The 20377-nt window shown below is 55.7% G+C and overlaps 3 protein-coding genes across 11 annotated transcripts; 2 read left to right on the top strand and 1 right to left on the bottom strand.

The window, feature by feature from the left end:
* Nucleotides 1–368: 368 nt before the first annotated feature.
* On the top strand, nt 369–6165 carry ACHE (acetylcholinesterase (Yt blood group)). 6 transcript variants are annotated; one of them, XM_045773943.2, is made up of 6 exons: nt 398–499; nt 1608–1799; nt 2097–3180; nt 3540–4024; nt 4787–4956; nt 5070–5806. In XM_045773943.2, exons 3-6 carry the CDS (start codon nt 2122–2124, stop codon nt 5195–5197), a joined length of 1842 nt encoding a protein of 613 aa, XP_045629899.1. In that variant the 5' UTR covers nt 398–499; nt 1608–1799; nt 2097–2121; the 3' UTR covers nt 5198–5806. The 6 variants fall into 6 exon arrangements, with proteins under 6 accessions (XP_087723977.1, XP_045629897.1, XP_045629898.1 ...); XM_045773939.2 differs by lacking the exon at nt 5070–5806 and adding an exon at nt 5819–6165 and having other exon boundaries at nt 400–499; XM_087867851.1 differs by lacking the exons at nt 1608–1799; nt 5070–5806 and adding an exon at nt 5819–6165 and having other exon boundaries at nt 369–499; nt 2100–3180.
* UFSP1 (UFM1 specific peptidase 1) lies at nt 6094–7253 on the top strand. Its single transcript, XM_045773946.2, is given in 3 exon segments — nt 6094–6102; nt 6221–6482; nt 6485–7253. Coding segments are annotated over 3 exon segments (996 nt in total). The 3' UTR covers nt 7210–7253.
* Nucleotides 7254–7374: 121 nt separating this feature from the next.
* SRRT (serrate, RNA effector molecule) lies at nt 7375–19765 on the bottom strand. 4 transcript variants are annotated; one of them, XM_045773933.2, is made up of 20 exons: nt 19461–19765; nt 19056–19185; nt 14818–14946; nt 14418–14564; nt 13975–14187; nt 11954–12123; nt 11644–11828; nt 11356–11454; nt 11154–11271; nt 10806–10963; nt 10400–10461; nt 10209–10287; nt 9761–9949; nt 9281–9454; nt 9033–9186; nt 8532–8725; nt 8216–8372; nt 7919–8020; nt 7673–7799; nt 7375–7572 (listed from the first exon to the last, which is right to left on the bottom strand). In XM_045773933.2, exons 2-20 carry the CDS (start codon nt 19175–19177, stop codon nt 7497–7499), a joined length of 2655 nt encoding a protein of 884 aa, XP_045629889.1. In that variant the 5' UTR covers nt 19178–19185; nt 19461–19765; the 3' UTR covers nt 7375–7496. The 4 variants fall into 4 exon arrangements, with proteins under 4 accessions (XP_045629889.1, XP_045629890.1, XP_045629891.1 ...); XM_045773934.2 differs by having other exon boundaries at nt 7919–8008; XM_045773935.2 differs by having other exon boundaries at nt 13975–14163.
* Nucleotides 19766–20377: the final 612 nt, after the last annotated feature.

Below are 20377 nucleotides of genomic sequence, written 5' to 3'. Positions count from 1 at the left end.
TTCGGCCCCCAGCTGGGCTGAAGCTGTCATTGTGTCTGAGTGTGTCCGTCCGTCTGTGAATGTCGGTCACAGTTTGTCTGGAGCGGTCACTGCGTGCGACTGTCCGTCTGCGCGTCTGTCTCCGCGGCTTCTGTCCGTCTGTCACTGTGGGTGTCTGCTCCGCCGCTGCGGGTCTTTCGGTCGTGTCACCATGTATCTGACCGTCTGTCGGCGTCTGTCACTGGAGTCCGTCCGGGCCCCCGGGGTGTCTGGGTCTCGGCTCCGAGGGAGGGGGAGGGAGGGGAGGTGGCAGCCCGGGGAGGCGGGGAGGGGCGGGGGCGGAGACAGTGGGCGGGGGCGGGGGCGGGCGGGGGCGGGCGGGGGCGCCGTGCGGCCCGGAGGGGGTGTGTGCGGGGGGCCGGAGGCGGCGGCTGTCAGAGTCGGCTCAGCCTGCGCCGGGAAACATCGGCCGCCTCCAGCTCCCGGCGCGGCCCGGCCCGGCCCGGCTCGGCCGCCTCAGGTGAGTCTCCCGCCCCGGCCGGGACCCTCCCCTGGCCCGCGGCCCATTCCGCGTCCGGGAAAATGTGCGCTCCCGGAGGGATCCGGGCCCCCAAACGGGACGCCCACCGCGCCCCCGGGCCTGCCCAGCGACGCCCCCCGCCGCCCCACACTCATCCTTAACTCTTCCCTCGCCGCCGCATACTTACGGTCGCCCGCGCGGGAGCCGGCACCCTGCAGGGCCGGCCGCCGCCTCTGCTCTCGAATTCCTGTGGGGACCCCCGAGCGCCCCTTCCCCCGCCCGCCCCCAAGTGTGGGGCCACTGGAAGACGCCCCCTGCTTGGGGCGGAACCCGAGCTGCGCAGGTTGCTGGCGCCGGGTTGACTCCCCCCCCCCAGATCCCGCAACCCCAGCGCCCCTGCGCAGCGCCCAGCCGAAGCCCCCTCCGAGGCCCAGGCGTCCCCCTCCCACGGGGACTCCGTCTCTATTTTGGGGAAAGGGGAGGCTCAGCGGAAGCCCCGAGTTATAATTAGCCCCACTCGGGTTTCCTAGTTAATCCCCAGCACCACCACCACCACCCCAGGCTCAGGGCGGCGGGGGTTGGCTGGGTGAGAGGTGACCGCCGCGAGAGGGGGGAGTTCCGACCCGGGGAATTTTGATCCCTTGGCTGGAGATGCCGGAACCACAGCAGCTGCTGCCCCAAAATAGCGCCCTCGCCCCTGCAGCCGGGGATCTCCGGAGCTCCGAGAACACAGGCCTCCCGGTTCGCCCTTCAGACCCCTCCGCAACGCCCGCGAACCTCCAGACCCCCGCCCCAAGCTCCCGGCTCCGGACTCGGGGCGGGGAGCTCCGTCCTTTTCTTGGTCTCTACTGCCCCCCACTGGCAGCAGCGTGCCTCTCAGGGTCGGATGGATGGGGGACTCGAGTCCTGGGGGACCCGGGCTGGCGAGCCTGATGTCTGAGGCTAGGCGAGGCGAGTGCGCAGCTGACTGGCACCCACGGGTACCAACGCCCCGTGCCAGACAGTGGATGAGGAGGGGCAGGGTGGGGCAGGGTGTGGAGCAAGCAGGATTTGGGGTACCCCGGGACCTGTAGCTCCCACACCCTTGAATGCCCAACCCACCCCCCAGGGACCCCGACCCTGGCCAACTCAAGAGAGGCTGCGCCTTCACGCCACCGCAAGCTTCCCCATCGGCGCCTCCCGTCAGTGAGGGCCCCGCCCCTGTCGGGTGGCCTGTGTGTGGATTGCTTGCGGCCTCTGGTGCCGGTGCCCGCTGGGCTCCGGCTGGGCCCAACCGGATCCACCCAGCTGGGGGAAGGAGGTGAGGGTGGTGGGCCCTCTGTGGGGCAGGGGAAGGGATTGCTTGGCAGGCCTCATCTCTGTTCCCTCCGTCGGTCTGTCTGGGTGTTGAGTGTGTGCCTGATCTCTGTCCCCTCTTGCTTCTCCTTGTCTGCCTGTGTCCTTGTCCCTGCTTGTCTCCCTCCCTCCGTTTCTCTCCTGTCTACCAACCTGCCCCACCTCTTCTGCAGCTCCGTGATAACCCCTGGGCAAGAGTGTTACCTAATCTCCTCCCTCCTGGCAGCCTCAGGCCTTCACCTTCTGCCTTTCTTTCTCCCAGCAGACGCCTGCCTGCCCTGGCAGCCATGAGGCCCCCCTGGTGTCCCCTGCACACGCCCTCCCTGACTTCCCCAATCCTTCTCCTCCTCCTCTTCTTCCTGGGAGGAGGGGCAGAGGCTGAGGACCCGGAGCTGCTGGCAACGGTGCGTGGGGGCCGGCTGCGGGGCATCCGCCTAATGGCCCCTGGGGGCCCTGTCTCTGCTTTTCTGGGCATCCCCTTCGCAGAGCCACCTGTGGGCCCCCGCCGCTTTCTGCCGCCAGAGCCCAAGCGGCCCTGGCCAGGGGTGCTGGACGCCACAGCCTTCCAAAGTGTCTGCTACCAATATGTGGACACCTTGTACCCTGGCTTTGAGGGCACCGAGATGTGGAACCCGAACCGTGAGCTCAGTGAGGACTGCCTCTACCTCAATGTGTGGACACCATACCCCCGGCCTGCATCCCCCACCCCTGTCCTCGTCTGGATCTACGGGGGTGGCTTCTACAGTGGGGCCTCCTCCCTGGACGTGTATGATGGCCGCTTCCTGGCCCAGGCTGAGGGGACCGTGCTGGTGTCCATGAACTACCGGGTGGGAGCCTTTGGCTTCTTGGCCCTGCCAGGGAGCCGGGAGGCCCCAGGCAACGTGGGTCTACTGGATCAGAGGCTGGCACTACAGTGGGTGCAGGAGAATGTGGCAGCCTTTGGGGGCGACCCCATGTCAGTGACTCTGTTTGGGGAGAGTGCCGGTGCTGCCTCAGTGGGCATGCACCTGCTGTCCCCTCCCAGCCGGGGCCTGTTCCACCGGGCTGTGCTGCAGAGCGGTGCACCCAACGGCCCCTGGGCCACAGTGGGTGTGGGAGAGGCCCGCCGCAGGGCCACACTGCTGGCCCGCCTCGTAGGCTGTCCCCCGGGGGGTGCTGGTGGCAATGACACAGAGCTGGTCGCCTGCCTGAGGACACGGCCAGCTCAGGATCTGGTGGACCACGAGTGGCACTTGCTGCCACAGGAGAGTGTCTTCCGCTTCTCTTTCGTGCCTGTGGTGGATGGAGACTTCCTCAGTGACACACCCGAGGCCCTCATCAATGCTGGAGACTTCCACGGTCTGCAGGTGACTAGTGGCTGGAAGGGGTGGAGCTGGTGCCTCAAGGCCTGTTCCCCCACCCCCACCCCCCAGCCCCAGGACCCAGGCATGAAGGCTTCTCAAGATCCAACTCCCCAAGGCCTGGGCTTCTGGCCCCATGGCCGCCCCCTCCTCCCCGAGAGCTCAGATCCCAGGGTGGTCAGTGGGGCAGAGAGAAAAGGAAACATGGGTATATTTTCACTTTCTCTCAGTCCCTTCCCCAACCTCACACTCTCTTCCTCCATGGTTCTGGGGTCTGTAACTATTGATCTCTCTGGCTCTTTGTCCATCTGTTTCTGTCTGCCTGTCTGTCTGTGCCCTCCTATCTCTCCATCCTGTCCCCCCAGGTGCTGGTGGGTGTGGTGAAGGATGAGGGCTCCTATTTTCTGGTTTACGGGGCCCCAGGCTTCAGCAAAGACAACGAATCTCTCATCAGCCGGGCCCAGTTCCTGGCTGGGGTGCGGGTCGGGGTCCCCCAGGCGAGTGACCTAGCTGCCGAGGCTGTGGTCCTGCATTACACAGACTGGCTGCACCCTGAGGACCCGGCACGCCTGAGAGAGGCCATGAGTGATGTCGTGGGCGACCACAACGTCGTGTGCCCTGTGGCCCAGCTGGCTGGGCGACTGGCTGCCCAGGGTGCTCGGGTCTATGCCTACATCTTTGAACACCGCGCGTCTACGCTCTCCTGGCCCCTCTGGATGGGGGTGCCCCATGGCTACGAGATCGAGTTCATCTTTGGGCTCCCTCTGGAACCCTCGCTAAACTATACCGCCGAGGAGAGAACCTTTGCCCAGCGACTGATGAGATACTGGGCCAACTTCGCCCGCACAGGGTCAGCAGTACTGAGGGGAGGAGGGCCTCCAGGAGCCAGAAAAGCAAGAGCAGGGGACAGAGAGAGAGGAAGACAAACAGAGACAGGCAGAAAGGGCGGGAGAGGGAGGGAAAAGTTCACAAAAGAAAGGAGACAAAGAGGGAGTCAGAATGATAAAGGAGACTGGAGAGGAAAGCCGAATGGCAGGTCCTGGAGAGGCAAGGACAGAGGGGGAGGGAAGCGGAAGAGAAGAGAAGAGAGACGGGGAGAAAAGGAATTACCATAGTACTTAGGAGCTTGAACTGTAGAGAGCTGGATTCAACTGGGCCAGTGGTGATTTTATTAGCTGTGACATGCACACGTGCATATGTACTCACACACCAGTTTACCAGTCTGAAAAAGGGGACCATAAATCCGACATCTCATGGGTATTGTCAAAAGCAAAAACAAGATGTTTGTAGACCTAGGACTGAGCCTGCTTTCACAGTAAGGGCTCATAAATCGATGTTTTAAATGGGAGAAACAAAGACAAAGTAAAGTCAAGGGAAAGGCAGAAAGACGGAGGGCAGGAGGAAGGGGATGGCTCCAGATGACGGGAATCCGGGAGACCAGAAAGAGGGGTTAAAGAGGTGGTGGGAAGGAGGGGATGTGTTCTCCGGTGACCCGAAGAGGGCACGGGTCAGGAAGCAGCCTGTCTCCTCCTGCTCTCAATCTCCAGTCCCCAGTTCCAAGGGCGGGCGGGGCCGGCTTGCCTGAGGCTAAGACTTCCCTTTCCTTCCGAAGGGACCCCAATGACCCCCGGGACCCCAAAGTCCCGCAGTGGCCACCGTACACGGCGGGAGCGCAGCAGTACGTGAGCCTGAACCTTCGGCCGCTGGAGGTGCGGCGGGGGCTGCGCGCCCAGGCCTGCGCCTTCTGGAACCGCTTCCTACCCAAATTGCTCAGCGCCACCGGTATGCAGGGGCCAGCGGGCAGGGGCTGGGTGGAGGAGGGCAAAAAAGGGGCGCGAAGAGAGAGAGGGGAGTGGGAGCCGGCCGGGCGTAACCCCTCTCTTCTCCCCCCCCAGCCTCGAAGGCTCCCAGCACCTGCTCAGGCCCCGCCCACGGGGAGGCGGCCCCGAGGCCCAGGCCCGGCCTTCCCCTGCCCCTCCTTCTCCTCCTCTTCCTCCACCTCTCCCGGCTCCTGCGGCTGTGACCACGGCCACTTACCCCTCCGGCCTCAGGGGGCCCCTCCTCTAATGAGTGGTCGGACAGTGGGGAAGGGCCCCACTCAGGGATCTCCGACCCAGCGCACCCTCCCTCCTCAAACCGAGAAACTCAAACTGGCCGGGCTGGGAGGGGGTGGTGACCTATGACCCATCTCAGGGACCCACACGCCTTTGTTGTTTAAATGGAAATGAAAATGCCAATTTTCTTTTTTTATAAAATTATTTGGAGCCGGAGCCTGGTGTTGGGGGAGAGGGAGGACCAGGAGCTAGATAGCACCCCCTAGTGGGGCTATAACAGTCAACCATTTCTGTCTCTTCTTTTTTCCCCACCAACCCACGGATCCTCCCTCTTCTGATCCTTTCTGTCCCCCTGTCTTCCGGTCATTTTCTCCTCCCCCCACCCCTCCCTTCCCGCCATCCTTCTCTGGCCCCTCATCCTTCCTCTGGTCTTCCGTCTTTTCGCATATTTTCCTGATGCTCTTTCCACCGTCCTACGTGCTCTCCTGCATTCTCCTTGTATCCTCCTGCACTCACGCCCCCCACCATGTATGTTCCCTGACCTTCCCCTTGTCCTCCTCCAACCCACTTGCCGGGCGCCCTGGGCGCAGACACGCTGGACGAGGCGGAGCGCCAGTGGAAGGCCGAGTTCCACCGCTGGAGCTCCTACATGGTGCACTGGAAGAACCAGTTTGACCATTACAGCAAGCAGGATCGCTGTTCAGACCTGTGACCCAGACGGGACCCCCATGTCTCCCCGCCCTGCTCGCCCCGCCCGGCCCCTTAGCTGTATATACTTATCTAAGGGCTGGGATATAACACGGAGGAGCCCTAGACCCTGCCCACCCACCTCCCCGACTATCCCGGGAGGCTCCCCGTCCTCTGCATGTCTCGGGCCGAGCCCCTCCCCCGCGGTGCCTTCGCCCCTCTGGGCTGCCAATAAACTGTTACAGCCACAGCAGTGTGCGCGACTAGGGAGCGGGAAGCGGGTCTCAAACACCCGAGCAGAGTAGACAGAGGGGCAGGTGCGAGAGCCATCCGAACTTGCGCATCTCAGTAGCCGGGCGGAGGGTGTCAGCTCCCACTGCGCCAGCTCGCCCCGCGCCTGCGCAGTAGCGACCGCAGCGCGGCGGTGCATTGTGGGAGCTTCGCGGGTGGCGCCTTCCCCGCGGCTAGGGCTCGCGCCTCTGCTGCTGCCGGAGACCCGCGAGGACGTCCCCAGCGCCCGCGCGCCGGTTCTGCCTGCGCCTAGCTCAAGACCCGGGGCCGAGAGGAAACCCTGCAACCGGAGTTCCGTCCGCGCCGCCAGGACGCGTCTGCCCGGCCTCGGACCCCACCGCCCGCCCTGGAGCCGCTGAAGGACGTCCACCTGGGCCTAGCCCCGCCCGGCCGCGGGCCGGCTCGCCTGGCCCTCCTCTCGGGCCACTACCTTTACTATCACTACGGCTGCGACGGCCTGGATGACCGGGGCTGGGGCTGCGGCTACCGAACTCTGCAGACGCTGTGCTCGTGGCCAGAGGGCCGGCCCGCGGGCGTGCCCGGACTGGCCGCCGTGCAGGCGGCCCTGGAGGACATGGGCGACAAGCCCCCCGGGTTCCGGGGCTCCCAGAGCTGGATCGGTTGTGTAGAAGCCAGCCTCTGCCTCGACCACTTCGGAGGGCCCCAGGGGCACCTGCGTCACGTACCCCGCGGAGCAGGGCTTCAGGGGGAACTGGAGAGGCTTTACTCCCACTTTGCAGGGGGCGGGGGGCCTGTAATGGTTGGCGGGGATGCAGATGCCCAGTCCAAGGCCTTGCTGGGAGTCTGCCTGGGTCCAGGCACGGAAGCCTATGTTCTGGTATTGGACCCTCACTTCTGGGGTGCTCCGAAAAATCCCAGTGAACTACAGGCAGCTGGGTGGGTGGGATGGAGAGACGTAGGCACAGCCTTTGACTCCAACTCCTTCTACAACCTGTGTTTGACCAGCCGCAACTCCCAGGAGTAGCAGTACGCCCTGGACTGAGGCTCAGGTCCCAGAATGGAGACTGTCTCCGGCCCCAAACACACTCACCTAAACCCTACTCCAAAGGCAAAAGCTGCCTGGGCCTTTGACGTCAATAAAGTGGTGAGGCTCAGCTAATTATGGCCCCAGCCAATCTTTGGGAGAATCTGGGAAGGTACATAATAATCACTATGGAAGTGCTTTTATTGGCAGTAGGGTTGAACGTACAAAAAAAAAACCTTCTCAGCTGGATGGGACAAGGCAGTCACAATTATAGACGATACCAGGAGTGAGGAAAAGTAGATGGCTCAAAAGAAGTCCACATCATCTGGAGCATCCAGGTCACGGTATTCCACAATGGCCCGTGGGTCTCCTCGGACCATCCTGTGAGATACGGAGGAGGTAAGATGGGAGGACAGTTGAGGGTCCCTGAAAGGGAACTTGAAGAGAGCAAGAAAGCTTAGACGTCTTAGCTCATTCTCACCTGTTCCGAGGCTTCCCAGGATAACCTCCTTGGCCTCGGAAGGCATCATAGTTCCCTCGGCCAGCACCATAGGGGGCATGAGGGTATGGAGGCCCTCCCGTGGGGACTGCAGGGCGGACAGCACCAGCTACGCAAGAGATCAGTGTTGAGTTGAAAACCTATGACCTCAACTATACCTTGGTTAAGCTTCCTTTCCCCCAGCCCCTCACAGCCACTAAGCCCTTCCCGGTCTTCCCCTATACTTACCTCCATAGCCCAAGATGGGGGGCCGGGGCTGACCATAGGGCATCAGGCCCTGGGGAGTCTGGTGTGGGTAGGGGAGTCCCGGGGTCAGGCCTGGGGGGAGTACAACATGGACAGGAACATGAATTACTGCGGGGGGGTTGGGGGGGGGACAGACTGGGGAACAACAACTGGCTTTTAAGAAATATTGCCTGAGAGTAGGATAGAAAGTTCTCAGAGGATCACAGAATAAGAGAACTGGGAGTCCTTGAATAGTCGAGGGAGAGGAAATGTGGCAGACCCTCATGGATCGTATCTTACTCTGGGCAGGGCCAGGTGGCTGAGCTGGCTTGATCTCGGGCAGAGCTGGGCGCTTGGCATCAGTAAGAAAGTTGTTAAAAAATGCCACCTCCTTCTTCACTTCCTCAATCTTCTCTGCATGCTTGTTGAAGATATGTTTGCGTACAAACTCAGGGCCCTGGGTAAAGAAAGAGAGTCAGAAGAGAGCAATGTGGAAGGACAATCAACCTCCCCGCCCACCAATTCCAGAGCCAGTTCCTCCCCAGGCCTGAGGAGGCTTCCTGGCTCAACCCCCTCTGCCCACAGTTGTAACACACAACTCCCTAACATCCCAGACCTTGAATTTCTTGCCACTGAGAGGGCAAAGCCACTTATCCTTGCCCAGTTCCTGGGTGTTAGAGGTGACAAACTTTTCCACTTCCTGCTCAGGGTCTTTGCGACCCATCTTCTGAGCTTCTTCCTCGGAAAGAGATTCCCGTACACTCAGCAGTGGAGTCAGCTTCTCCTCAAATGTCTTCTGCCATTCTAGCACTGTGGTATGGGAACAGAGATAACAGCAGGTTGGAGAAGGGAGCCAGAAGCAAGGAATAAAAAGGAAGGAATAAGGGGCGCCTGGCTGGCTCAGTCAGAGCATGTGACTCTTGATCTCAGGGTCCTGAGTTTGAGCTCCACATTGGGCATAAAGATCATTTAAAAATAAAATCTTTAAAGAAAAAAAAAGGAGAGGATAAGAGGAGAGGGTGGTAAGGCACTGCTACCAGAACAATCTAAGATCAGAGGCAGCTGAGGAGAAAGGGAAACCAAAGGGGAATCAGGAATGGGGAAGCTGGGAGCCCACCTTCTCCATGACTGATGCGGTTGGGTGGCATGGGCCCCCGAACATGGATGATGCCACAGCGGTTGGGCATTTCATCCTCATTGGGGTACTCGCAAGTGTTATAATAATCCAAGGAATGCACAATACGCAAATAGAGAAGGAGTTTGTCCAAAACCTGAGGGAAATGAAAATCCATGAGTCACCATACTCTTCTTGCCCCTTTGCTGCCCTCCCATGCCAGGACCTTGCCCGCCTGCTCTTGCTGGCACCTTGATTAGTTTTTCATCCCGCTCCACGTTGATCTCTGCTGGGTTCCCTTCCTTAGGGGGCTCCTCGGGGGGAGCCCCCCCACTGCTCCCCAGCAGCTCCTCCTCCTCCGCACTCACTTCCTCAATCAGATAGTCAGTGATATTCTTCAGGATTGGGTTCTGGGAGGGCAGACTCTGGTAGGGAGGAAGAAGGGCAAGTGAGACAACAAGAGAAAAATCTCAGAAGCTCCACATCTAAAGCAGAAAAGAATCCAGGGTTCACTTGGCCCATTACCACTGCTTCATTATTTGGCTTTTTCTTATTTATTCTAAGCTAGCCAATACATCGTCACTAATGCCAGTCTGTTCTATTGGAAGCTGGAGGTGCTGCCCAGATAGGATAAGAACAAGGGGTCAACGCTACAGACAAGACCAGAGGTGCCCATAGCAGACGACACGGTATCGGCTGCTTTTGGAAAAGTTCCACAGGGAGTCACTGACTGTTGGCAGGGGAGGTGTCCCAGGCTCAGAGGCCCAGAGCTGGGTCCTGTCATCCAGCGTATGGATCAGCTTGGCGGCCAGCTTGATGTCATTGCGCACTATCTGCTTGTGCTGGGTAATGCCGTTGATGTTGCGGACTCGACGGGTCAGGTCTCTGTTCACACCAGGGCTCAGCTCACACTCCCGGAGCTAGAGGGAACGAACGCAAAGTTCACTAACACTTGCCCAAGAAGGAGCAGCTCCAGGGACTGGCCCTACTGACAGCACCAGCGACTGGACCGTTAGCTCCCCGAGAACAGGGACCAGGAGAGGAGGATCTTATTCACAGACACCAGTATATACCTAACATGAGCAGACTGAATGGATGGACGGGGGTAGAACGAATGAATCAAAGAATAAAGGAATCCGAGGCGGTGTGCAGCAGAGAGAGCCCACTCTCAGCACTTACTCGGATATTCTGCAGGTTCCAACAGATCTCTTTGATGTTAACGCTGCGGTCAAAGGTCACCCAGCCACGACGGAAAAACCTACAGAAGAAAAGGTCAGCATAACCCTAGGGTAGAAGGGATACTGGCCACTAGCCTCCCCCTGTACCGTATCTCCAGGGTATCCAGGGTCACTCTTCGCTCCATTCCTCACCTCCTCTCAGGCTGGGGCTCTGACAGTGCTACACGCATGAAGCCTGGGTACCTTTTACAAAGCTGGAAAAGCAAAGCAACAGAAACCCCATTGAGCAATTCAACGTTTCACTTCTTCCTCCAATCCCCATGTCCTTAGAACCCTGGTAACTGCCTTTGAATCTTTACTCAAGTAAGGAAAAACCACAAAAGGGCTTCAGAATAATAGCACTTAAAAGCAAACAGTGCAGTCAGGGCCAGCCCACAAAAGACATGGGCCCATGAGAAGGGGCTTCCCTGTGAGAGAAACAGGGGTATATGTTAGAAGCAGAGTCACATTATCTTCTCCCCTGCCTCACCAGCTCCCCCTCCCTGCCACCAAAGATGGAGCCTGGGTGCCATTCCCAATACCGCTTTGCCCCACTCACAGAAATGATCTCCGCCCGAGAGATGTTGGGTGCGATGTTGCGCATGAATAGGGAGCAAGTCTTATGGAGGGGCCGAGGTTTACATTCCAACCCAGGAGTGTCCTTTGGCTTCTCCCTTTCTTCCTCTTTGGGCTTCTCCTTTTCCTTGAGTGCCTCTTCTATGCAGAAAGTGGTGGGAGTTGGCTATTTTTTATTGTTGATTTTGGAGGGGAAGACACAAGCAGTCACGCTCCCACCTCCCCACCCTCATCTCCCAAAGGCGCGCCCTTACCAGTTTTACCCACTCCCACCTCTCCTACCCCTATTCAGTAGGAAGAGAATGGACTAGAAGCAGAAAATAAAACCGACCAGCCTCCTCCTTTTCTTCCTCAGCTTGGCCACTCTCCGACTCGGACTCGGACTCGGACACACTGCCTTCGTCAAAGCTGTCATCCCCACTGTGCTTCCTATTCCGCTTCTTGCTGCTCTGTGAGAGCCACAGCAATAGGAAGGGAGTCACATAACGAGGGTTCTGCACCTGACACCAATCCCCTGGCAAGAGATACCCTACCTTTTTGGCATCTTTCTCAGAGTCATCTTTCTTCTCTTCCTTGTCCCCATCACCCTCAGATTTCTTAGTTTTGTCATCGCTAGAACTGTCGTTTTCAGCCTGCAGGTACAGACAATCCCGGGCATGTCCATCTCCTCTTCAACCTTTCTCAGAGGGCCCAGTCCCTCCCTAGCCCTCCACCGCTCCGGGACCCAGCACACAGCCCTCCAGGCCCCCCGACCACTGAAGCTGCTCCGTCCTCTTCCCCAGGTGCTCACAGGCAGCACCGAGCAAGCCCAGCACTCTGACCTGTTTGCCATCTTCTTTCTTGTCATCCTTATCATTGGCCTTGCGCTCTCCATCCCCCAGGCCTGGTCCAGCCCGGCCTTCCTCTTTCTTGCCGGGCTCTCCAGGCTTTCCTGCCTGCTCCTCCTCCTCCTCCTGCTCCAGGATGCGCAGATCATTCTCTGTCCCTCCTTCCATCTTAATCACAGCTACCAACAAAGGGAGCAGAGGTCACAATGGCCCTGGCCTACAGCCTCTGGCTTATCAGCTGACTTTTACTTCCCAACCAAGATCTTGGTCACCAGACACCCTCTTCCCTTCCCGATCCACACACCTGCATCCAGCATCTTGACAATGGCATCAGCTTTGTCTATGTCCAGGAGAAGATTATCAAACCAGCCACTCTCCATGAGGGACAGGAATACCCTCAGTCGGTTTTGCAGGGCCCCCCGGGCCTCCTGCCGACGCTTCCCCACCTCATCTGGGTGGTACTTAGACCGAAACCTGGGAAGGAAGTGGGGAGGGAAGAGACAAAATAGTCACTGGATGCCAGGGCCAGGACATGGGGAGGGGCCCAGGCAAGTCAGGGCTTAGCCCCCATCCTCTCACACCCACAAAAAAACCATGAAAGCAGAAAGACTGGGGAGAGGGGTGCACTAGAACCACCCAATACCCCCAAAAAGGAACCAGAGGTTATGCTCTGAGAAGATCTGGGGGAGAGCCAGGAACTAAGAGCTCTGGATTTGGGAAAAGCAATGACTACAGGGGGAGGCCAGAGTTAGAGAGGCAGAACGATTGCCCTGAGTCTCTGGAAAACACTCACTTAAAAAAGTGTAGTTTCCCAAAGCTTCCAAGAGGAAGGCTAAGGAAATAGTAGGCCCCAAAGAACCTCCCTCTCCTTGCCAACCCCAAACTTCAGTCATTAAAAGGGCTGCTCCCACCAACTCCCTCCATCCCTAGGTGGAAGACAGAGGGAAACCTGAAATGCACCGGATAGGAAAAGCCAAAAAAGGCAGAAAAGCTTTCTCCCCCCTTGGGAAGAAAAGCAGATGGTGGAGGGACAGGGAAAGACCAAAGGGAGAAACTGAAGTGCCCTTATAACCTCAGGTACTGCCCACAGGGAGAGAGAGAGAGGAGAGGGGTGGAGGATTAGGGTGGAGCATGGAAAGGCAACATTTAAAATAGGACCTTGGAGGGAAAAACAGAAGAAATGAGGAGTATGAGAAAAAGCAGAAAGGGAAAGTGTGAGAAAGTCCCAGAAATCGAAAACAAGGGGAAAAACTAAAGGCCAGAGAAACTGAAAAAACCAGAGGAAACAAGTGGTTAGGCAAGGAGCAAGGACAGGGACTGAGAAAGAATGAAAAGTACATGAGAGAATGAGACCAAGACACGGAGAAAGAAGAAAGAGGGGACAGTGACAGACAAAACAGAACAGAACCACAAGTTGAGCGTGAGAGGAAAGGAAAGCCGCAGGCATCACCTCCAGGATCTTTACCTTGGCCGCTTGGTCAAACAGAGCTCAAGATTTAACTAGCCGCGCCCAGGGCCCATGCTGGCAGGTGGGCCACCGGCTGGCTCCTGGCTGGGGCGTCCCGGCCCAGATGCCCCACCCCCGCGGGGCTCCGCGGTGGGGGCCCTGACTGACTAGCTGCCTGAGCATTCACATTCAGCTAAACCGCTGCATTGTGCACAGCAGTGCCCTGCCTGTCTGCCTGGCCGGGGCAGCGCAGCTCAGCCCAGGGGGCTCATGTATGGGCTGGGTATGGTGGGGGTGGAGGTGGGTTTGCTCCGAGCTCCGTCGATGAGCGGGTGTAGTTCCCAGTTCTGGCTCTTTTCAAGGAGGAGGAGCAGAAAGAGGATGAGGAGGAGGAGGAGCAGGAAGGGGGGAAAAGATGGTTGATTAAAATTAAAACATCCACAAAAGGAAAAAAATTAAAATTCTTTTTCTGTCAAACGACCCTGAGATCTTTGCTTTTTCTTGTCTGGATTCACGCGTTGCTTTTGGGAGAACACCACAGCCACACACAGGGTCCCGGCGATCAGGGATGACAATGACCCCATACCAGCAAGTGGGAAGCAGTCTGTCTGCTGCCCCAAGGGAACAGGTGGCTCTGGCCAGCTGCCTGGAGGTGTCCCACTCACTGAGGACAGAGGGGAAGCGAGGTGGGGTGGGAGGCCGTGGCAGACACTGAAGTGAGGAGGAGAACCCATCAGCCAATGCTGTTGTACTTCCCATCCCCCACCCCCAGGAAGTTCTGGATTGGGGAAAATGGGAAGAGGACAGGGCTGCAGGCTCCTGGCGGGGCCAGGGGAAACATGCTAGGGAACAGAGAGCAGGAAAACGGGGGCACTCACCACTCCTCATCTTTATGAGCCAAAAAGAAATCTTGCATCTGCTGCCTTCGAAAATCCAGCTTATAGTCATTATAGCGCTTTACAGCCTCTGTCTCATCCACAGAGTCATCCAATGACAGGAGAAACTCCTTGAAGGTCTTCATCACCGGTGGTGGCACACCCAAGTCAATCTCTGCGATGCTGCCCAGCCTGGGGGGGGCCCGGTCAGGAAGTCTTGGTTGTGGGGGAAGAGGGTGGGGGGGATGGGGGAGCCAAGGTAGCCAGCTGCCCCCCTTCCTTTGCCCACCATGGACATCACCCCAGGCACCAACTGCTACCACCCCACAGGCACTCCTCTCTGTACCTAACCCACTTCCTGGCTCAGCCAGTCTTTGGCAATCCCGATCCATCCCCCAAACCAGCATCTCCCTTTTCCCAAGAACCCCAGAACCCCAGGTCTTTACCTGGCCTGGATAGGCAGAACATGGTGCTGCATGATGTGGACGTCTGGGTGGCCCCAGGGCTGAGGGGGGCCGTAAGTAGGGCCCCCACCCCCCCCAGCATAGGGCATCTCATAGCCACTGTGGTATGGGTCAGAGCTGTGCTCATCCCTGAGGGTGGGGGACACAAAAGTCAGACAGAGAAGGGAATCATGTCTCCAGAGCACGAAGGAGGATAGGACAGAAGAAGGGGCATATGGAATGTGGTCTCTCACCCAAACGTTTAAGGGGATAAAAAAAGATGGGTTTATAAGAAGTCTGAGAAAATGAAATGACAAAGTCCTCAGCGAAAGTGAAGAACACAGCCGGGGCCAGGAGGAATTGAGGCTAAGAAGAGAAGCCAGAGAAACTGTTGCCACCTCACCAGTCTCGCCTCATGCGCTTCTGTGGGGGGCTGAGCTCATGGCGGGGAGGTGAGAAGCGCTCTCGCCGATTCCGGTCATAGTCCCGATATTCACCTCGACTGCGGCGCTCCCGGCCACGGTCCCACTCTCTGGCGATAAGAATGAGTAACAGTAATAGGATACAGACGGTCATGCTCCTGGACAGCCCCTTCCTATCCTGAGACACCAGACTAAAAGCCTACGATTACAAGATTATTCTCTAAACAGAAAAAGACTCTTGCTTACTGTCATCGCTTCAACCACTACCCTCAAGCGATGGCTCTCCAACTGTTCCTCCAGATCAGATCAGCACTAACAATCCCCGACTAGGCAGCCACGGCCACCCCAAATTTGACGTGTCAGGAGCAAGCTGTTATTTCTACCACTTCATGCCCAAGCTTGCTTCCCACCTCCTGTTTCCCCCAGAGCGGGGATATCAACCATCACCAGGTATCCAACTTATCAAGTGTCACCCTCACAGCTCACGGGAGCTACTGACTTGCTAAGCCTCTGCCTCGGAGCCTATCAAAACTGTCCTCGTCCTTGCCCCATCCACAAACTGCCCTGTCCGTGTGCCCTGACCATGGTCATTTCCCCTGTAACTGCAGCATCTGGTCCCTCCCACTTCTCTCCTATCAAAGCAATCTTTCTCGGGGCGCCTGGGTGGCTCAGTTGTTAAGCGTCTGCCTTTGGCTCAGGGCATGATCCCGGAGTCCTGGGATCAAGCCCCGCATGAGGCTCCTCCACTGGGAGCCTGCTTCTTCCTCTCCCACTCCCCCTGCTTGTGTTCCCTCTCTCGCTGGCTGTCTCTCTGTCAAATAAATAAATAAAATCTAAAAAAAAAAAAAAAAAAAAAAGCAATCTTTCTCAAACACAAATGCAATCATGCCAAGCCTTTCCTTGCTAAATGCCAGTCCACAACACTGTTCAAAACCTTGGTTCCTGCTGTCATTCCAGATTCTCCACCAGTTACCAGCTACCTCTATCCCAACCTTAACTATATAACAACCTCCTTTGCTCTGAGTGGTTTCCAAACTTTTGGTCTTGGGACCGCCACCCCCACCTCACACTCTAAAATTACTGCAGGGGCAGCCGGGTGGCTCAGCAGGTTAACCATCTGTCTTCAGCTCAGGTCATGATCCCAGGGTGCTGGGATCTGGCCCTGAGTCAGGGCTCCCTGCTCAGTGGGGAGTCTGCTTCTCCCTCTGCGCCCCACCCCTGCCCCACTCATGTGCAAGCGAGCACGTGCGCACACACTCTCTAATAAAATCTTTAAATAAATTAAAAAATTAAATAAAATTACAGATTTAAAGAGTTTTTGCTTATGTGGATGACATCAGTACTTACTGTTCTCAAATTAAAACAAGTCTATTAATTTTGAAGTTATATTATCAACACAAACTACATTTTTATGAAAAACAGCTATTTTCAAAAAAAACTTTTTAACGACCCACTGAGTGGCTCAGTCGGTTAAACATCTGCCTTGGGCTCGGGTCATGATCTCAGGGTGCTGGGATACAGCCCCATGTTCCCTGCTCAGTGGGGAGCCTGCTTTGCCCTCTCCACTCCCCCTGCTTGTGCTCCTTCTCGCTTTCTCTCTCAAATAAATAAAAACCTTAAAAAAAAAAAACAAAAACAGTGCCATTGTTTTTGCAGTTAACAAATCTTTTAAGGCCTGGTTTAATACAGACAGCTGGATTCTCATTTACTTTTTTTTAAATTAATTTTATTTATTCATTTGAGAGAGAGAGGGCGCGCTCATGCACAAGCGCGGGGGGGCGGGGGGAGGCAGAGGGAGAAGGAGAAGCCGAATCCCAGCTGAGCAGGGAGCCCAACGCAGGGCCAGGGCCGGATCCCAGCACTCTGGGATCATAACCTGAACTAAAGGCAGACGCTTAACTGACTGAGCCACCCAGGCGCCCCCTCGTATTTACTTCTACATGCAATCTGTTGCAGTACATTCTTTGGTTGAAAAATATGGAGAAAATCTAGCCTCACAGATACATAGCTGGAAAAAGAGATACTTTAATAGTCTTTTCAGGTAACTGGGGATATTCTTTGATTACCCAAAACTTGACAAGAGTTTCTTTAAAGGCAAGTTGCAGCACTGAATCTGAAACCATATGAATGAACATTTTGTTCTCTGCTACATTTAAATCCACTGTTCTACCTTGCTCTTTGAGTGGATCTTGACATATCTCATTATCCGATATCAAAATATCATATTCATTAACATCACTACCTATCTCGTCAGAGAAGTCTTAAAGTAATGGGAAACTGTCAAACTCACACTAGTAGCACAAGTTTTCCAAAATTTTAGTTTTCGCTGGAAGTTCCACTTCCTCACTAGCAACAAAGCTAACAATTTTCCTTGAAGTAATAGATTCTTAGTCTGTTTTCAAGAATATATCAAAATACCCCAGTAGGATTAACTACTGTTTGACAATCTTTCATTTACGTACAAATGGAATCCCACCAAAAAACAAAACAAAACAAAACAAAAAAACCTGCTAGCTCAACTCAAAACTCAATCCCACACTCTTCTTTAAGATAACCACTGTACTCCTCCTTTACACAATGTAAGTGCTTTATGCATACTTCCCACTCATCATGTGTATTACAAAGAGGTATAGACAAGAATCCAACTTAATGAAATTTAAAAATTTTACTGCTTCATTAAGGACATTAAGTGAAACGGGCTTTTTTTTTTTTTTAAACTGCTTAGTGCCACTGCCTTGATTTCCACTAAGACACCAGCAAATTTTCCACCAATGCTATGGCATCAACAATGCAAACATCAATACAGTGAAAACGACAATCCTACCTTAAAGTTGCTATAAAAATAGTTCTAACACCACAGATCCCTAGATCCCTCGGGTCTGTGGACCACATTTTGAGAACCGCTACTTTATTATCATTGGGGGGGGAGGGGCAGCAGGAGAGGGAGAGAATCTTATGCAAGGTCCATGCCCAGCAAGGAGCTCAGCGTGGGGCCAAACTGGACACTGTGAGATCATGACCTGAGCTGAAATCAATAGTCTGACACTTAATGGACTGAGCCACCCAGGAGCTCCTGAAAACCACTACTTTAAAAAAAACAAAAAACAAAAACCTAGAATATGGGCTCTTTTCTGCACACAATTTTATGTTCCCAAGTCCAACCTGTTGACTCCACCTGTGCCTGGGGAATTCCCATTCATCTTTCCAAGTCTCGCTAAGTGTCACTCTCTTGCACTCTCACCAACATTATCACCTCCACCACTACTCCACTACCTTAGCTCTGCTCCTTCAACATTTCACCACCTTTATGATGATCTCTCATATATACTCAACTGCAACACACCCATTTTCCCTCCACTCCAAGCCCCAGACTATAAATTATTTAATCACAGTAACTACTTCTTACCCATCTTCAGAATTCAGAACACTTGTGATTTTTTTCATTCTTAAAAAAAATTAGGGGGAAAAAGCGCCAGATGGTCTCCCCAGTGAAGAAATATACTGACTACAGACTAAAGGCTTTACTAAACACATTTTTCAAAATAACACTGCATGAATAAATATTACAGTAAGTTACCTCAAACTTTTCCCCCTGTAATGTTTTGTGATGTCCGTTAGATCAAAAAAATCGTTTCTCTTGATTAGTTTATTGGAAGGAAACGATGTCAGATGTCTCTCAATGGGAACACCTTAATGGTATTTAATTCAAAGACATCCCAGAAGGCTAATGACTAGCTGAGTCAAATCTAATCAGTTAACCTAACCCTCATTGTCCAAAAAAATCTTTCTAATCTCAGGGAAGACAACTACAAGAAGTTTAACCATATTCTGCCAGGGAACAGGTCTGGTCTGACAAGCTATCCAGTCGAGTCAATTCTAAACTTTCTTTGAATCAACCTTTTTGAGGAGTAACTTACAAACAACAAAACGCAGGCATCTTAAGTACATGCACAAATATTACTTCTTCCTCCTCAAACTGTCTTAGGTCTATTGCTTTGACCTTTTGGACATTTCAAAAATCGAGCCATAGCAAAAAAAAAAAAAACACACACACACACAAAAAACTCTGGCCAAAAGCGAATAGGTTGAGCGACTTGAAACGGTCAAATATCAAGAGACTTCATGTCGTTCACCCTATAAAACTAAGAAAGGCAATACAATGAGGGCCGAGTGCCACAGAATGAGGCAGGGGGACAAAACTGAGCAAAGTAAGTCTTACCGGTCATTCCAATCGTCCCCTCGACGTCTTTCATCTCTTTCCCGGGAACGGTCATAGTCGCTGCGCTCCCTTCTGAACTTGTCCCTGCGCCTTCGGTCATACTCGTCATCGCTGTCACCCATGGCGCGGTCTGAGGGGGCCCGGAGCCCGGACAGGGGTGGTCAGAGTGCAGAACAATGACGAGGGGAGGAAAGGCTCCAGAGCTGCTCCGAAGCAGCACCCCCGCCTCCCTCCGCAAAGGCCAGCCTTCCGCTGTCCCCGCCATCCTAAGCCCTCTCCCCTAGCAGGTGGACGGCTCCGACACTCTACTGGCCCCCGGGGGTCTCCCTGCCCACGCCCGTCGGCCGCCCGAACCCGCTCCCGCCCGCCGCAGCCCCGGCTCTCCAGGCCCCGCCCCTCCCCCACCTGGGAGCGGTCGCGGCCGTTAGCCTCGCGCTCCCGCGGGCTAGTTTTCCGGGAGACCTGGGCCCGCCTCTTGCTTCGCGCGCGCGACGAGGACGGCGCGGACGATGAGAGGGAGACGCGGGGCTCTCAGCGAGGGGGCCAAGGAGACGAAGAGAAAGTGGGACAGCCGGGGATGGGCGGTCGGCGCGCGCCACTCGCGCTGCGCCTGCGTCACCGACCGAACGGGGCCCCAACCACAAACTACTCCCCCGCGGCCTGAACTGGAACTTAAAACGCAGAGCGAGAAGCTGGGGGCACCCGGGGATGATGGGAAGGGGCGGGGACTCGGAAGTCTCGCGCGCTTTCCCGGACGAGAACTGCGCGGAGGAGAGGAATTACGGGAGCCGAGGTGGACCAAGCGACGCCTCGACGCCTTGGGAGGGCGGTAGGGCCTTCTGGGCTTGATGGAGAGCTTCCTCCGACCGAAGTCGAAGGTCGCTCTCCCTCGGATGTGTCCGGAGCCTGAACCAGTTCATGTACAGTTGTTGACCTCCACCACCCTGCTCGGGGAGCCTCCTGCCTTCATCCAGGGCTGTTTTCCCTTTCTTCTGGCGCAGGGCACGGAGTTGGGGAGTGCAGGCGTTTAGCGGGATAAAGCAACCATTTTAAAGCATCTCCCACCATTTTGTGCTGCACCAGAGACCCAGGTTTTATTGCCGCCTCAATATTTACCACCTGCAAACCCGTTACCGCTGTTCCTCAACAGACACCCCCCATCTCGTAGGCGAAACTGGGAAATCTGCCTTATCCCCAACCAGTACTTGGTCGGGATAGGTTATAGGTTGAGGTCTTGATCAACGGGCGGAGTCTGGCCTGCGCCAGATTAAATGCACCACCACCCCCAGAGATAACACCAAGTCCTTGTTCAGGGAGTGCAG

Source organism: Ursus americanus, chromosome 2 (genome assembly GCF_024610735.1).
Source record: "Ursus americanus isolate L20-20 chromosome 2, mUrsAme1.1.p, whole genome shotgun sequence".
NCBI lineage: Eukaryota > Metazoa > Chordata > Mammalia > Carnivora > Ursidae > Ursus > Ursus americanus.
The sequence above is the reverse complement of the archived record's forward strand: the minus strand, read 5'-3'. Positions and strand labels throughout refer to the sequence as shown.

What these genes read in the sequence shown, in the direction of transcription:
- ACHE (XM_045773941.2), top strand. Translation starts at nt 2,122, where the DNA reads ATGAGGCCCCCCTGGTGTCCCCTGCACACGCCCTCCCTGACTTCCCCA. An exon ending in GAGACTTCCACGGTCTGCAG is followed by an intron (nt 3,181 to 3,539) that starts GTGACTAGTGGC and finishes CTGTCCCCCCAG; the next exon opens with GTGCTGGTGGGTGTGGTGAA. An exon ending in CAAATTGCTCAGCGCCACCG is followed by an intron (nt 4,957 to 5,069) that starts GTATGCAGGGGC and finishes CTCCCCCCCCAG; the next exon opens with CCTCGAAGGCTCCCAGCACC.
- SRRT (XM_045773933.2), bottom strand. Translation starts at nt 19,177, where the DNA reads ATGGGTGACAGCGATGACGAGTATGACCGAAGGCGCAGGGACAAGTTC. An exon ending in GCTCATAAAGATGAGGAGTG is followed by an intron (nt 12,124 to 13,974) that starts GTGAGTGCCCCC and finishes CTTCCTTCCCAG; the next exon opens with GTTTCGGTCTAAGTACCACC. An exon ending in TCAGTGGCAAGAAATTCAAG is followed by an intron (nt 8,373 to 8,531) that starts GTCTGGGATGTT and finishes TTCTTTACCCAG; the next exon opens with GGCCCTGAGTTTGTACGCAA.